Here is a 16,791-nt window from a genome sequence, read left to right on the forward strand (position 1 = left end):
CTTGGCTTGTTCATAAATCAAATTAGCGTAAACATACCCTCATCATGCAAAATGCAAAAAGAAAGGCACATGACGCAGCTTTCTAGCTAAAAGCAATCAAGCAGTCCGATGAAGAAAGAGCGAGCGTGTTTCTAGCGTGTTTTGGAATAAGGGAGCGTGGGACGACGTCTATATGACAAAGTTTCTTTCCGACACTGAGGAAGATGACTTTGATGGCTTCAGTTCTAAGGAGGAAGATGAGGACGGTTTACCGTGATTTTTACAAGAACAGTATATTTTTTTAACAGACCCGTTTACTGTGTTGCTAGAGTGTTGCTAGCGTGTTGCTACCATTAACTGCCCTGTCACAGGCACCGTTTGGGATGAAAGTTATATTATTATATTATTAAAGCTTTGAAAACTCTCTCGGTGTACTGTCTTTCTTTGTAAATATGTGTACCGGTAACCATGTATAATATGTATTTGCAACTGTATATTTTTGTAATGTATTTATTTCAGACACTTATACTGATATGTTTTACACAGCGAATAAAAAAGAAGGGGCGAAACAAACGCGGGATGACGGGAATTGGGGACCGGTAAAGGTGAGTGCTTGTGGACGAGGGGGACAATAGTGGATATATATTTTTCCCATCCTCCCTTTGGAAATATACACTTTTTTCCTTGGATTACTTTCAACGGGACCCGGACTCATCAAACTTAAAGTACCGGTATCATTTTCCGTTCATTTTGCCGGCTGTGATTTTTGGACTGTGTACTTTAATGAAGGACATTCAGTTTTAATCGCGGTACTTAAAGTCGGGTTTCGGTTAATTTTGTGTTTGTGTTACATTTTTTTAATGTGGGAGCATGCGGCTTATATACAGGTGCGGCTTGTGTAAGTACAAAATCGGTTTTCCTCTTAAAATGTGGTGGGTGCGGCTTATAATCAGGTGCACTCTATAGTCCGGAATTTACGGTACCTGGTGCTTAAAAAAAAGCAATGAAAAAGAAAGAGACAGACAGCGAGAGAGAAAGAGACAGAACAACGCAAAGCGAAACAGAGACGAGAGAGACGGCAAGAAAGAAGAGAGAGATGGAGGACAAAGAGAAAGAGTGTGATACAGACTCACAGAAAGATTGTGAGTTAGTAAAAGTAACTAAAATAACTAACTAAACTAAAAAGAGAGAATTGGAGACTGTTAGAGAAAGTGTGTAAGAGAGAGAGAGAGAAATATACAGAGAGAGAGAGAGAGAGAGGGAAACATGCAGAGAGAGAGAGACTGAGAGAAAGAGCGTGTGTGAGAGAGAGAGTGGGTGTGAGAAGGGTTCTTTCCTCGTGTTCTCTTCAGACCAGCAGAGCGGAGTCGGACCGAGTGAGGACTAGACGTGCGCACTCCACAAGAGTTTTCAAAGAGACAATAAGAGCAAGAACCGGAAAACAAAATAAAACAAAAGGATTTCTCTTTCCAAACTCCTCCAAGGATTTTCTTTTCAAAATAATATCACCTGGACGTAAAAGAAAAAAAGAAAGAAAAAGATGTTTTGGGCTTCAGGCAAGCTGGAGCTGCGCGCCGCGTGGGGCGCCGTGCTGTGCGCGCTTCTCGCGGCCGGCGCCGGCGCTTGCCCGCCGCTGTGTACTTGCAGCGGCACCACGGTCGACTGCCACGGGCTGGGGCTCCGGACCATGCCTAGGAATATCCCAAGGAACACCGAGAGGCTGTGAGTAGCACCTGCCCCGTCTTGCGATTGCATGCCCCCGCTGTCATTCTGAGAACAATAGCCGAGCTCCGCTCAGGTGCAAATGCTCTTGTCAATCCTCAAGTTAAAAAAACGCCAACTTGATTACTTTTCACCCATGCAACTTTTGAAAAGTGCAAAGATTTGGTCAAAAAGAAGCGAGGAGGTTATATTTTTATTCCTCTCCTGTCTCCCCTCTTGTTATGCCCCTCCCCCAGGACCCCCACTCCACTTTACAAATTGTTTAAATGCTTTAGAAAATGAAGAGTCTTCCACCAGGATCTTGTAGCTGTCTTGTAAAACGAGTGAAGATGTATAAAACAAGGGGTGGGGGGCTTTGATTTGCTGTTATAGTAAGTCATCCCCCTGAAGTCTCATCTCATTAGCTGAACCGCTTATCCTCAGTAGGGTCGCAGGGGTGCTGGAGCCCATCCTAGCATTTACCGGGCAGTGGGCAGGGGACACCCTGAACTGGTTGCCAGCCAATCGCAGGGCACACAGGGACAGACACTCGGTCATTCACACCTAGGGGCAATTTTGACCGGCCAATCCACCTGAAATGCGTGTCTTTGGAATGTGGGAGGAAACTGGAGTGCCCGGAGGAAACCCACGCAAGCACGGGGAGAACATACAAACTCCGCACAGTAAGTCCGGTAGCTGGATTTGAACCCACACAGGAGGTTCCCAAGACCTTAGAACTGTGCCGCACACGCGCTAACCACTGCGCCGCCGTGCTGCCCTCCCCCTGATGTATCCATCAGAAATTCAAAAGTCCAATACGTAATAGTGTCATTTCAGCTTTCAAAATATCACCCGAGAATAAAAGATGCTCCAGAGGGAGCTGAAGAGACATATTTAATGTGCTTCATATTTAATTTCTAAGAAGACTTGATTTTGTTTGGGTCGACTGTGAGCAAGCAGCAGTCATTTGATTATTTTGCTCTTAAAAAATAAAATGATATGAAATGAAATGATTTGCATTTATATAGTGCTTTTCAAGTCAAGACTTCCCAAAGCGCTTTACAGTGTGCTTCACATCTCCCAATAGCGGCCGTGCAGCCATGTAAGGCGCTAACCTGCTTATTGGGGGTATAGGGGTTCAGTGTCTTACCAAAGGACACTTTGACATGCAACACGGAGGAGCCGGGATTCGAACTGTGATCTCTTGAGTTCTTAATAATGATTGCACTCATCAATTCCCAAAATGCATACATCCCAACCTTTTGACATTAAGAGTATATTATCGTGCACTTCATATTTGCCCGTGAAACACAACCCATCTACGGAATATTTACAACAAACAAAAAAATGTGCTTGTTTAAAACTTAAAGTGGCAAACTTTTATCAAAACGGTAATCTAATGCGATCGTTGGACTTAGTTCCACTTCAAGATAAAGCAGACGTAGACTCAAATACTAGTCAAGATTTCCAAATATGTCATTTTTGAAAGACAGCTTGTTCTTTAAAAAGAAAATTAACTGCATATATGATTTTTATTAATGATTGATACCACTTCTCCAATAACTAAGATATCTATATTGTGCCACAAACAGATACAGATGCTGCCCTACTTACAAACGAGATCGTTTGTAAGTTGCTATATTTTGTATGTAAGGTTTATCTAAGTATGTTTAAGGCTTGTATAAGTAACCTGTGTTGTATTGTACTAAAAAAAATATTTAATAAAATAATATGCTCTATAAAGATAAATAATTTTAAGTTTAAATTACTTTTTGAAGATGAGGTTCAAGAGTTAGGCGACTTCGTCCTCCGTGGTAAAAAGTGGCAGAAAGAAGTGATCCAACCATTTTCTCCACCGTCTCAAGCTTTCCTATTCCACTTTCATTTCAAATGAAACGGCTCGCCTCCTCTTTACGTTTTTAGCGCGCTGGAGATACAGTATAGAATGTTTACACATGAACTAGGAAGAGTAAGCGGATTATTTCTTTGGGTGGATGCTGGGTGAACTCTCACAGCGCCACATGCGGGTCGCGGCGGAAAGAAGCACTACAGTATTGTCCTGTACCCGGAAAAAGGTGCACACAATGCAAAATCTAACTTACAGCAACGTCCGGATATTTTTCGACATCCCGAATTTTTTTTTCCGTATCTACCGTTTTACGTAAGTCGAATGGTCGTAAGTAGGGGAGCGTCTGTATTTCAAATAAGAAAAAATATTTCAGACCAATACCATCCTCATCTTTTAAGCCGTCATCAATACCGATACAACATACCGATACCTAAAATAAAGCTATGTTTTACTTCCTTGTGCAAACAATACTCATACAGGATATTCATATTTTATGCTGAAAATTAATGTTAAAACTGTATTATTGCTGTTTTCTCATTTAAAAATGGCCCCTTGAGGGCAGCCCGTACCGGTACCTACTACCCTTACGAGATTTCAGGATTCCAATATTCCAAATGTTTTCGGGTATATCCTGCCCCAAAATAAATTAGAAAATAAAATAAACAAATAAAGAATTAAATTGAACTGTTTTCATTGTCAATGATGATACCGTATTGAAATATTATATGCAAAAAGATTAAACATGGCACTCCAGGGCAAACATCTATTAAAAGCTTTCAAATCAAAAATAAGATGAAAGACTGTCAGAATAAAAAGGCAAAACTCTTTACAATATGGTGCTTTCAGACTGGCCAGTTTTGATAATAATGCAATGGAAAATAATGCAACTTAACAATATTCCAATGAAAAGTAGTGCAATAACGTTTAGCAGGAACAAAAATTCACCGTTTTGTGCGCTTGTTTAGGGTGGTGATGGCCCTGGTGAAGAAACTGTCCTGAAGCCTGTTTGTCCTTGTTTTAAGGACAAATAAATTAATGGATGAATCAATAAATGAGTAAAAGATATATTTTGCAAACCACAGAAAAAAATGTTCAGCAGGCCGCAAATGGACAACCGGGCCATAGTTTTCACACCAGCATGCAGATATCGGTGAAGTTAAAATCATGATCATATTTATCTGACTGAAACCTGATTTATGAGATGAGAAAAGTGGATATAAAACAGCAGCAGGGCTGACTAAGAATCTTTGTGGATTGTGTCGGCGCTGGTGTGTGCTGACTGATGCGTTTGGGAAATGTTGTGTGCGTGTTAAGTAAAGGGGGAGGGGCTCCGTCAAAAAAGTGTGGGTGTGTGTTTTGGGGTGTCGCCGCAGACAGCAGAATCCCATTTGCACTTGTCAGTGTGGCTTTGGATCAGTCCTGACCCCTTCGCTCCTCAGCTCACAGACACAGTAATCACACTGTGAGGCTCCCCGGGCCCAAAACCGCATCGGCAACACTACCCCCCCCCTACACCTCAATCCCTAGACTAATGCTTCTTCATGTTTTCTCCTTTCCCTTTCCAGTTTCCGACTGATAGTTCCTACCTGGTTATCCATGAACAGTGTTCGACGCCTTACTGATCTATTAAATATTGTTACTGCTGTATTTTCCGTACTATATGCACACTTAAAATCTTCTATTTGTCAAGAAATCAGAAAGTGCGCCTGAACCCTGTACATTATCTACTACATAATATGGTGGATAAAATTGGTAATGCATTTGGTGATTATAGGGTATGTGCTACCACCAGGGTTGGGTAGGGTTACTTTAACTGGATTACTTTCAATTACTTTTGGATTACTCCAATACCAAATATGCTAATAAAAGACAAAAGAAACTAAATATGAAGAAAATTACTAAATTTTGTGCAGGCTTGGGGAGTAACGGAATACATGGAACGGCAACAATGATGTTGGCAAGCTGTTTGGATTTATTTTCATTTTGTTTTTGTCGCATTTTATGTTAGTTTTGCCGGAGATCAAAGAGATCAAAGCCAGGAGAGAAAGCTTACCACGTGTTGTGAGTCATCATTTTATTCATATTTAGTTTCTTTTGTCTTTTATTAGCATATTTGGTATTGGAGTAATCCAAAAGTAATCGAAAGTAATCCACTTAAAGTAACCCTACCCAACCCTGGCTACCACACAAGGATTTACGGTATATTACCATAATTGTGCAATGCTTGACCAAAATTGCAAAACACTGTATGCAACTGGAATCGAACCCGAGTAGTGGCGGTTAGGTACCACCATGGTACAGGTGACATTCAATAAGGTATTTGATCTTATCTCATCATCGCATTGTTTTACAAAGACCAGCACAGACTGAGAAGATCCTTTCTTCCTCATGCCATGAGGCTCTTTAACTCCACCCGGGGGAGTAAAAGCCCACATTAAACCCCACCCCCACATTTGCATATTACCCTATTTTTATTACAGTGTGTATTTTCCGTAGCACTAGTTAAATACTCTATATCAACACATTATATTGGGTATTTTTGTATTCTATTTCTTTTATTTTACTAATTTATTTTTCAACACAAGGAGTAGCTGGAAGTGTGAATTTCCCTACGGGGATGGATAAAGTTATCTCTGTCTATCTTTCCGTCTGTCTGTCTGTCTGTCTGTCTTCATTACTCTGACTGTTACGATTTATTTACAAATTACTGTAAATACTCACATTGAAGCTGACCACTACAACTGCTTTAAAATAGCTATATAATAAACTAAATGTCAGAAAACGTGTACACCAACCTGTGGAAGCAGTGAACCCTTCATATTTATTGTGCAATCTTGAGAGCTTGTATAGGAACACTTGGCCGAGACACTCCATATCCATTTTGGCTACAAACCACTTTAATATTTCCTTCTCTTCTAGGTATTGTCCAAGATGTAGTGCAATACAGTTTTTAGAAAAATTAAAGACCAAAATTCAGCACACTTTTACCGTGTACTCATGCCTGCCTATTGATTTTGTTGTTCTTGTGTAACCCAAATCTCCGAATATAAACCGACCCCTGATTTCAGTATTGGATTTTTCGTATGGCCGAGAAATAAGTCTTCATAATAGCATATTTAATTTAAAATAATTTATATACCTGACAAATGATAGTTACATAGTTACACAAGTTTTATTTTTTAAGTAATTTTCTGTTTTAAATCATTTTGTTTCAAGACAATGCATTTTCATTCTTTCTGATTCATCAATAAAGTCCCCTCTTGAATAAAACTATACATTTTATGACATTTTTTCCATTATATGAATATGATTATTTTGTAGTAGAAAAAAATAGTCTGCACTTCTTGAGGAATGTAGTTTTTTTTGGTCAATTGATAAAAAAAAAATGCTTTATAAAGATAAATAAAGTTAAGTTTAACTTACTTTTGGAAGATGGGCTTCAAGAGTTAGGTTACTTCCTCCTCCGTGGTAAAAAGTGGCTTATAAAAAGTGATCCAACCATTTTCTCAACTGCATCAAGCTTCCATATTTCACTTTCATTTCAAATGAAATGGCTCGCCTCTCCTTTACACTTTACACCAACCATATTAAATCGATGCGCGAGATATTGAACAATAAAAATTTCAAAGTTTTTTGCGCACTGGAGATACAGTATAAATTGTTTACACAAACTTTAGGAAGAGGAAGCGGATTTCTTTTTCGGGGTGGATGCTGGGTGACCTCTCACAGCGCCACATGCCAGTAGAGGCGGAAAGAAGCACTACATTAATGTCCTGTACTTTGAAAACTATGCATTTTCATGATTTTTTTCTATTATATAAATATGATTATTTTGTAGTACAGAAAAATAGGTCTGCACATGTTAAGGAATGTCGTTTTTTCGTCAATTGATCTAAAAAAAAAAACATTAAACCCAAGCATACATCTGTACTTTAAAATCGAGCATCGTTTCATGAAGTATTTGGCTGGGCAATAAAATCAAATTCATTTTTATTAATTTCTCGTTTTGACTTAAGAGTTAAAAATGGAAAATTGGAAAATAGTGAAATTGATATTAAGAATTCAGGAGTTGAATTTGAATCAAACAATTGTTACGAGCTAATTTTAGTAGTAGTAAAGTTATTCAGAAGTATGAATAGCAAAAGAAAAAATGATTTCAAGTACGATTAAGGTTCACCTGACTATTGCCTCTTTGTTCCTGCACGACATGGCTCTCAAATAAGAACATTTCTTGTTCAAAATGACCCCTCCTTGACCCACCTGACACGGCTACATTTTCTTTTCCGATCGTGCTCTGGAGACAAATTATCCCTTCAAAGGCATATACGTGTTCCGAAGCCATAAATCAGTTTTAAGACTCACATTGTGCGTCTGAAAAACGAAGCCCAACGAGGGGGCTGAGAAATCACAGACGGGCATATCAGTCGTGTGCATGCTGTACATGATCGTGTTTGGTCATTTTATTTCCAGGCGTGTGCCCATGCACACGATTCCTCGTAGCAGACCACGAAAGCCGATTAGATCGTCTTTCATCTTTCAGAAAGTCCGAGGACAGAGATGTGGCCCCGTAATCCGCATTTCACGCTCATCCGGATGCTTTTTGATGCGATCCGATATTCGAGAGGGAATCATGGTATACCTAAAGAATATCTGTGTGATCACTGCTTTCATGTGGAGGAATACATAAACATTTAATCCCGGGATTCTTGAAATTTCTGTATCGAGAGGTATAAAAACAGGGAATAGAAGAGTGAATGCAACTACAGGTACCCCCACATAAAAACCTTAATAGAACAGAATAGTACATAGTCGATATGATATACGTGCAATGTTAAAATGACATTACATATACATGTAATTAAAAATCACATTTTTATTTACCTTTGGTGTGACATGACTTGAGGTGGTATAGTGGAGTGGCAGGTGTATGCAGGGGGAAAGGAGACGGTCGATTAAAAAAAACTTTTAAACACTCCACTTGCGAGGATTGCCACACTCTTAGCATTTGTATTTGTTGTACTCACCTCCCATTTTTTTAGATAACATTCTCAATCGTTGAGTGGTTGTAGCCATATTCACAACTTGGGTAACAGTGTGTGTGCCTTCTTTGTATTTATTGTTCTTCACCAGCTTCATTTCCATGGTCATCATGTTTGTATTCTCCTTTTAGCATTTAGACACATTGCAAAATAATACAGTACTCTATCACCAACTAACAAAGTCTTTACAAAACCTGGGAAACAAGACAGAGGCATTGTGGGAAGTAGTTCAGCCAATACCATATTGGTTTTTTCATGATGCTGTGTAGCAAACCAATTACTTGTGTTAAGCATAAACACCGCATTGTTTTAATTGTTTATTGGGATACAAAATAATTTACCACTGCTCATTATTTTATTCCGCTTTCCTTGTCAAATGTTTCTGAGGCAATTATTCTGGAAATCAAGCTGTATACACTTGCATTTATGTCAGTTAGTCATGTTTAATTGTAAAATGATTGTTGAGTTGGAATAGTTTTGTCAAAAACTCTCTGTTAGATGATATATGGTTTTAAGATCACGAGATAGAATCTATAAAATGCATTTATGAATTTAATTTAATTTTTTAAATTTTGATTAAACACTTAAAAAAGGAAACAACCTGCTATTGCTTACTGTTGAGCAGCTGAAATTATCAGCATTTTTATTATTTTATTTATTTAAAACCTCACTAAACAATGGATGAATTCTAAATAAAATGCAATTATTTTGATACTCGATTAGTCATTGATTAATCGAATTATGTTTAAATCATTCATTGCCTGTGTCTTTGAGGTTGTTTCAGAAATTCATCCCGATTCGTTTGAAGACTTCTCTGTAGAAATTCTTTTAGTTCGTTCTCATTTATGTAGACTATTTTTTAATTCCTTTAATTTCTCCAGGAGTTTGTTTTACAGTGTGACGATCTAAAGACATCGACTTTTACAGTTCTCCCCAGTTACCTACGATTGGCCCCCATCCAAATTGGGGCTGTTCAGCTTCGGTGGAAGTCCGCACACCGCCGAGTGCTGTTAAACTTTACGTTCCTCCTCATTAGAACGTGGCGGGAACTTAATGTGACAGATGGGTTTCGCCACACACACATAAGACGTACTCGACGCATCGGCGCGCTGAGGTTTCTACCATCGGAGCAGATAGAGCGTGAAGCATGAAAGAAGCTTCAGTCTGGGCCTTCACTGCCGCGCTCTGTGTGTTCCTGTTCCAGTCTGCCACGCATCGGCGACATGCAACAGAACAGATGTTTAATTGATTCGCTTTGGCCTGACGCTCGCTCGAGTTATCTACCTTTGAGCAGAAAGTGTCTGGAGATACCTTTCTGTGACTAGTTTTGTTTTTCCATAGAATTGACTCACAAACATGGGTCAATACGGAGACATGTGCAGAGAAAGGCAGGTCTGCGTGTCAGGACCAGAACAGAGACAGGACCCACTTGTCCGTTGCGTTTCTCACAAGTTTTATTGGAAGAAAGAGAAAAGGTTGCGCCCACGATCCGGTGACTGCTGGATGAGGGAAGCAGGTCGCTCTGAACGCGGAAGTGGATCTTCCGTGTCGAGCGATGGCGGTGTCGGGAACGGAAAAACGGGTCAGTAGCCGGGACAGGAGAGCAAAAATGCGGTCGGGGTCGGAAGCAAGACTTAAGCCAGGAAAGGAGAGTATAAGTGGTCGGGGACAAAAAGAGGTCGAAAGCCCAGACGCGAGAGTAGATGTGGTCAGTATTAAAAACGGGTCGAAGCCGGGGGACAGACAGGAGCAAAAAAAAACAAGTGGGAATCAGGGTCAAAATGACTTAAAATACATTATCCTCAGACTGGGTCATTAATTATTATCATAATTTCAAATTTGATTAATTCATTCAAAATTATTTATTCTGATAATTTTTATTTATTATTGTTATTATTTTATTTCTTATTTATCCATCCATTATAATTTTAACCATTATTATTTTTTTAGACTTAAAAAAAAAACATTTATGGGATTTTTTTTAAAGAAACGATTATTTAAGATACAATTATTTAAAATGATAAGTTGGAATATCTAATTTTTATATGAAGTGATTAAATTATTCAAGATATATTATTTACATGATATCTCCTTTAAAGAGCAGGTAAAAATCAATTCTAATTAAAATCCAAAAACTGCATAGCACTGTTAATGCAACGAGTTGCAACTCAATCTGCTATCAAAAGCACATTCAATGAGCAACATGAAGATAAAATGTCATCTATACAGAACGCCAAAAACAAAGACACGCACACAATGCTTAAAATAGGATAAAAAACGAAACAAAACACCTGATGTTTGAACCGTGTATTTGTGGCATGTAAACTTTCCGAGATGCAGTGGTTATCACATTCGTCTGACACAAGAAAGCTCCCTGGTTCGAGACTAGGTGGAAAGGGATGGGTGCCACTAGGCTGTACTTGCCCAGGACATACCACAGAAAATGGAGCCCCGCGACCCTCGTGGTTAAGGGATCCAACCAACCTCCCAACCACCCAACCAAGCTTTCCCTCCAGACCTTTGACAGTGCAAAAATGATATCTGCAAATAGAGGCGGCAAAAACCTGCTGTCAGACATAGCTCAACTGCGCACTCATTGACGCACAAGCTAAAAATGTGCAATGGAGGGCCTGCCTTTCCCCAAAGCCACATTTCAATTGAAAGAAGAAATCCGACCTCTCACTTTGGACAAAAGTGTCTCAGTTTGCTTTAAGTGTGTTATTTTGGCCATGCTGGTCTGCTTTCTCTCCTTCTGTCTTGGTCTTGCTGCTGTTAGTATTGGAGACACTACTATACGGGTCGCCCAGACAGCAACACTGCTCCAGATCGTCATTTTAAGTGACAATTATTAAGGATGGAATTGAATTAAATTGAATTGAACTGAACTGAATTGGGGCGACAAGACAGCTATGTCATTTCATTTTTGTCGTATAATAAAACCAGATAGTGCTAGAGACCAGATTTTTGAATAGTCCTAGAACCGCTCTTGGGGTCAGTCTGTCATGATAACTGATTACATTCACCTGTGCCTGCTCGTTTGGCGCCAGTTGCTGCTGGCTATCTGATTAGTTCCCCGTCCTACTTAAGCTCAGTCCCTTCACTCGCCTGTGGTCAGTCCGTCAGCGAACCTCCGTTTTCACAAGGCAAGCATTTTTGACCTTGACTCCCGTCGGTCCCGCTCTTTCACCCGTTTTCCACCCGTCCGTTCCTGATTTCCTTGTTTGTCTTCGGCTACGACACGGTTTTTTGACCATGACCATGTTTTGATATTCCGTCCCGGCTAACGACTCATTTTTTTGACCCCGACCATGTTCTGCTCTACTGTCCCGGCTAACGACCTGTTTTTCCGTCTACTACGCTACAATCTCCCACTCCGAAAGATCAATTTCTGCATTCCGAACATTTTCCGATTCTGTGAGCAGCTTGCTTCCCGCGTCCAGCGAGCACTGGATCGCGGGCGCTGCCTTTCCTCTATAATATATCCGTTCTGGTGGTAACACAGTCTGGTAGTGCGGTTACATTTTAATTAGGTGTATTTTGCCCCCCTACGTCAAAGACCCACAGTATTTCTCAAAGGAAGGGAACATAGTGCATTTGAGTTTCTTCATATTTTTGGCTTGAATATTAAGCATTGTTCGTACTTACAGGTTGTTTTTGTAATTAGCTTTCTTCTTAGATTACAGCTATACGCACACTTTTTATTCAAAACCTTATATATTTTATATTTTTATTTGCATACTTTTCTCTTTTTTTACCTTGTTGTTTTTTATTGCATGTATGCACTCGTGCATATAGCATTTTTTTAATAAAAAAGTAGAAGTTATTGACTTTTTACTTGTTTTTACTTTATGTTCTTTCTTTTAAATGTTTTCCCTTTCCACCCTTTTTCCCCGCATTTTGGCCTTTTTTCCAAAAAAAGACAAAAAGGTGCGAGAAAAACATAGCTAAATACTGCTATTATTGAACCCTTTCCAGCCTACGTCATCACCGGATCACCACAGGATGTGTGCACATTTTTTTACCCAAAAGAGTGGGAGTAGGAGTAGAAGTTTGAGTAGATTGAGGTAAATTTTGTATGTTGAGATACTTTTTTTCCCCTGCCGATAACCTATATAATTCCTCTTTTGGAGACCAGTACCCATAACCCATATAATATACTACAAAACAAAAATACTTGCCAACATTTATTGACAAAATTGTTTTTCACATTTTAGTTTGAAAAACGTGTAAAACATTGTTTTTTTATTTAAAAAACAAGAAAAAATGCAAGATTTAAAAAGTATTTGAAATGAGCAAAATTTACTGCAAATTCCAATATATTTTTTTTAATTAGATTTTTAAAAATAACAACATAATTTTCAAAACGAGGAACATTGTCTGCCATGCCATTTTGTTTACTAAAAAAACCCAAGTAATATCCAAAATTGGGAAATTGCTATATTTACAGGAAAAACATTCTGTTTAGATGATCTGTTTTAACATATTTTCAAAATTAACTTTTTTTAGGAGCACCACCTAGAGCAATTAGAATTAGATCCCTAAATCACTTCAGATTTCACAATTCAGCAAATTTTCAAAATTTTCAATGCTGAATAAATTCAAAGGACTTGGTTTATGTCAAGACCAGAACAGAGACAGGACCCACTTGCGTCTATCAGCTTTATTGGAAAAAAGGAAAGGGTTGCTCTGAACGTGGAAGTGGGACTTCCGTGGCGAGCTTTGGCGGTGTCGGGAATGGAAAAAAGGGTCAGTAGCCAGGACGGGAGAGCAAAAACATGGTCGGGGTCGGAAACGAGTCGAAAGCCAGGAGAGGAGAGTAGACGTGGTCAGGATCAAAAAACGGGTGGAAGCCGGGGAACAGATAGGAGCAAAAACAGGTGGGAGTGAGGGTCGAAAAAGGCTTGCTTAGAGTAAACTGAGGTTCGTAGACGGACTGACAACAGTTCACAGGAAGGAGTGGGTTTCAATAGGGACAGGGAGCCAATCAGAGTCCGAGGCAGTTGGCGCCAAAGAGGCGGGCACAGGTGCATCACATCGGTAATCATGACAGTTTATTACACAAGACTTATTCAGCTTTAGCATCAAACCTACACGGATCCATTATTCATAAACAGCGATTTACTGATGTACAGTATGAAACTGCAATGTCACAAAGTTGACTGTCCAGGAAGCGTGTGGTTGCAGGGAATCCTATCCAGAGTTTTGAGAAAAGAAGAAAATCATTCACTCCGTGAAGCTAATAATTTGCTGCCTTGAGAGGAACACCGTAACAAGAAGTGGGAACCGCGAAGCTTCTGTCTGCGGAACGAGAGAAGACGCCAAATATTTTTGCTTGAATTGCGTTTGACTGTAATGCTAATGGCTAACAGTGTTCACTCATAAAATAGCAGTATTCTCACTCTACTCAAGCAGAACATTGAGTGTAACATGTCGGAAATTACTATCGCCTCATCGCTTGTTAGAATGTGTGTGTGGTGTATTCAGTCACAGTTTTGCTACTTGAGATCATTCAGTGGTTCCTAGCTGTTTTTATGTATGTCACGCCGGTGGATTGTTTTTAGGCAAAGGACTTCCTTCGCTGCAGTTTTTTTTACATTGTACTCTGACAAAAAAGCATCTGGTGGACAGTTTATTTTTCTCAGTTTATTTCTTATTTTTCCATTTTACTATATACAGTTTATTTTTTTGAAATTAAAACAATAATATTTAAAAACTTTTCTGATATGACAAATGGCACATCAAATGGCTTATTTCATTTTATATCTTTTGTTTAGTATTTTTCCGAGGGTTTGGATTAGATTCTTAAAGTGGGTTTGGGTAGGGTTACAAGGCTAAGGGGGTTAGTTAGGATAAGGTTAGCATTTAGCGTTTGGGGGATTGAGTTGGGTTTAAGTTTAGGGTTTACGATCGGAGTTGCCAGCGTTAGTGTTTACAGTCAGAGGGTAAGGTTAATGGGTACAGTTGGGTTGGGTTGGGTTGGTTTGGGTTAGGTTAGGGTTAGGGTTTAGAGAAGGGGTAAGCAAACTTTTCAGAAAAAGATCCAGATTTGATAAGCTGAAAATATGTGAGGGCCTTTAACAAATTCACCTTCCGTGAAAGGTTTTCAGTGCTTGACAATCAGCGTCTTGACTTCATAGCTTGCCTTTGTAGCTTTTTCATTTGACTCGCAAGGTCTTGTGAAAAGGCGCTGCTGTGCCATTACAAAAAGCATCCAGTTGCTTCACCTTTCTACATTATTTGTTTGCAGTTAGCTGTTTGTAGTCAGCAAGTTTTGTCTGGCAGTGCCTCTTTATTTTATATGCTTTGAAAACACCCACAGTCTGTTCGCAAATTAGGCAGTTTTTTTCAGATTTCGATGAAAAAAAAAAAACCCTCAAATTTCCATTTGTCCTGGAAGATGCTGCCCTCACAATCAGCTTTCCTTTTTTTTTTTTTTTTTTTTTTTTTTAATAGTCGCCATGTCGGAAATGTGTAGGGCTAAAATGTTAACAGAAAGCCATGGGCAAGGTGGTCAAAGGGCTACTGCCATTATCTGGTGAAATGGTAATATATATAATTTAACAAATCTATTTTACACTTTGGTCAACATTACTGGCGGGCCACATAATATTAATTTAATGACAGAGGCCGCAGGCTAGTAAAAATCTGATCACTGGCCGTAACTGGCCCCTTGTCGGGACTTTGGACATTCCTGAGTCACGGTTACGGGTTTCGAGTGATGTGATGTGATTAGAGGGTTAGGAATTGTAGGTTTTGGGTTAGGGTTTAGATTCTAAACTTTAGAAGGATGACGGTTTATGTCAAAGTTTGTTTGGGTTTTTCATTAAGATTAGAGGGTTAGGGGGTTAGAAAGGGTTAGGGTACAGTTAGAGTTATGTGGCTCAGGGGGTTAGGGGTTAGGGTAGTGTTTAAGGTTAGGGTAGTGTTTAGGGTTAGAGGTTCGTTCAAGGTTGGGTTAGTAAAGTTAGTGGTTAGTGTTAGTAGGATTTAGCATTAAGGTTCAAGGTTAGATGTTTACGGATAAGATTTTGAGGTTGGGATTAAATCTTTTTTTTTTTTTAAACCTCAAATGATCCTGGAAGTAGCACTAATGGAGAACTACTGTGATACATAAGTATCAAGTAAAAAACAATGCTTATTTTACATTGAGTTAACAAAAAAATTCACAATTTGTCTGTTAAAGATTGCGTAAGAGATAGGATGTGGACCCCATGCAATAAAAAGTGTTCTATAAAGACCTAATAAATGCCATAAAGGCAATGTTCAAAATGTCAGAAAATGCCAATGTGTGAATGCGTGTCTTCTCTAGCGCTAGTTATCACATCACTGCTGAAGCTGGCTGGCATTTGAGCTTAAATGTCACAACACTGACACTATTTTTGCAATCCAAGATGAGCAAAAGACGCCCTTTTGGTGGTCCTTTCCCTCAAAACTACTCAAGCACTCGCGTGGTTGCATCAATAAACCCATTCCGCGATTGAGAAAGCAGTACAAACAACTCGTGTCGGGATTAAGCAAGAACTCGGTGGATTGCGGTTTGTTAATGTAGAGCGTCAATTCAGGACAAAAACCTCCTGCTTCCTTTTCAAACCTTGTTCTCGTCCATATCCCTTGTCTGGGACCTTAGGGTGTTGTCGGGTGTGATCAATGTTCACACTAAGCTTCCACAGATTTGAGCAATCATACAAAGTCTGTGAGCATCGGTTGGAGCAACATTGAGCAACATCAATACTGTGGCAAGCAAACCATTATTAAACATATCCAAAACCGGCAATGGTCTATTTTTTTTTACATCACGATGAATTGGTTAATGTACTATTGGAATGGTCACACAGCCCACAAACTCTTTGTTTTTACAACAACTTTTCCATGAGATTTCCAATTTATAAAAGTATTTTTTGTCACATAACACTTACATTTTGAGGATTTATTTAGTTGGTTGCACAATACAGTATTTGTCATGAACCAGAACAGGATAAGGACCCAAACGCGTGACGTTACTCACACAAGCCTTTTATTTTACGGGATTTGGGGAGTCATGCACGTAAGGCAGCAGTCTGGCGTGAAATGATAGGAAGCCAGAGGCCTTCGAGATCGATACCAATTGCCAGAGTTGATATCGGACAGATGGGGTCGATACTGGACAGGAAGGGATAGACAGGATAGATAATGAAACAGGATATCGAAAATAAACAGGACAAACTAGACGGGAAAGAAAACTGG

At 39.3% G+C, this 16,791-nt stretch overlaps 1 protein-coding gene across 4 annotated transcripts in view; it reads left to right on the forward strand.

Annotated features, from left to right (window-relative positions):
* Positions 1 to 1,358: 1,358 nt before the first annotated feature.
* The window catches only part of slit1a (slit homolog 1a (Drosophila)), a 179,080-nt gene continuing 163,647 nt past the window's right edge, over positions 1,359 to 16,791 (forward strand). For all 4 annotated transcript variants that reach the window (XM_088350660.1, XM_088350662.1, XM_088350661.1 and 1 more), the window contains exon 1: positions 1,359 to 1,701. In XM_088350660.1, coding sequence (XP_088206786.1) covers positions 1,520 to 1,701 — 182 coding nt within the window. In that variant the 5' untranslated portion in view covers positions 1,359 to 1,519. The remainder of the gene's footprint in view (positions 1,702 to 16,791) is intronic.

The sequence above is a fragment of the Urocampus carinirostris genome, chromosome 13 (assembly GCF_059441175.1).
Source record: "Urocampus carinirostris isolate Australia breed hairy pipefish chromosome 13, RoL_Ucar_1.0, whole genome shotgun sequence".
Lineage (NCBI taxonomy): Eukaryota > Metazoa > Chordata > Actinopteri > Syngnathiformes > Syngnathidae > Urocampus > Urocampus carinirostris.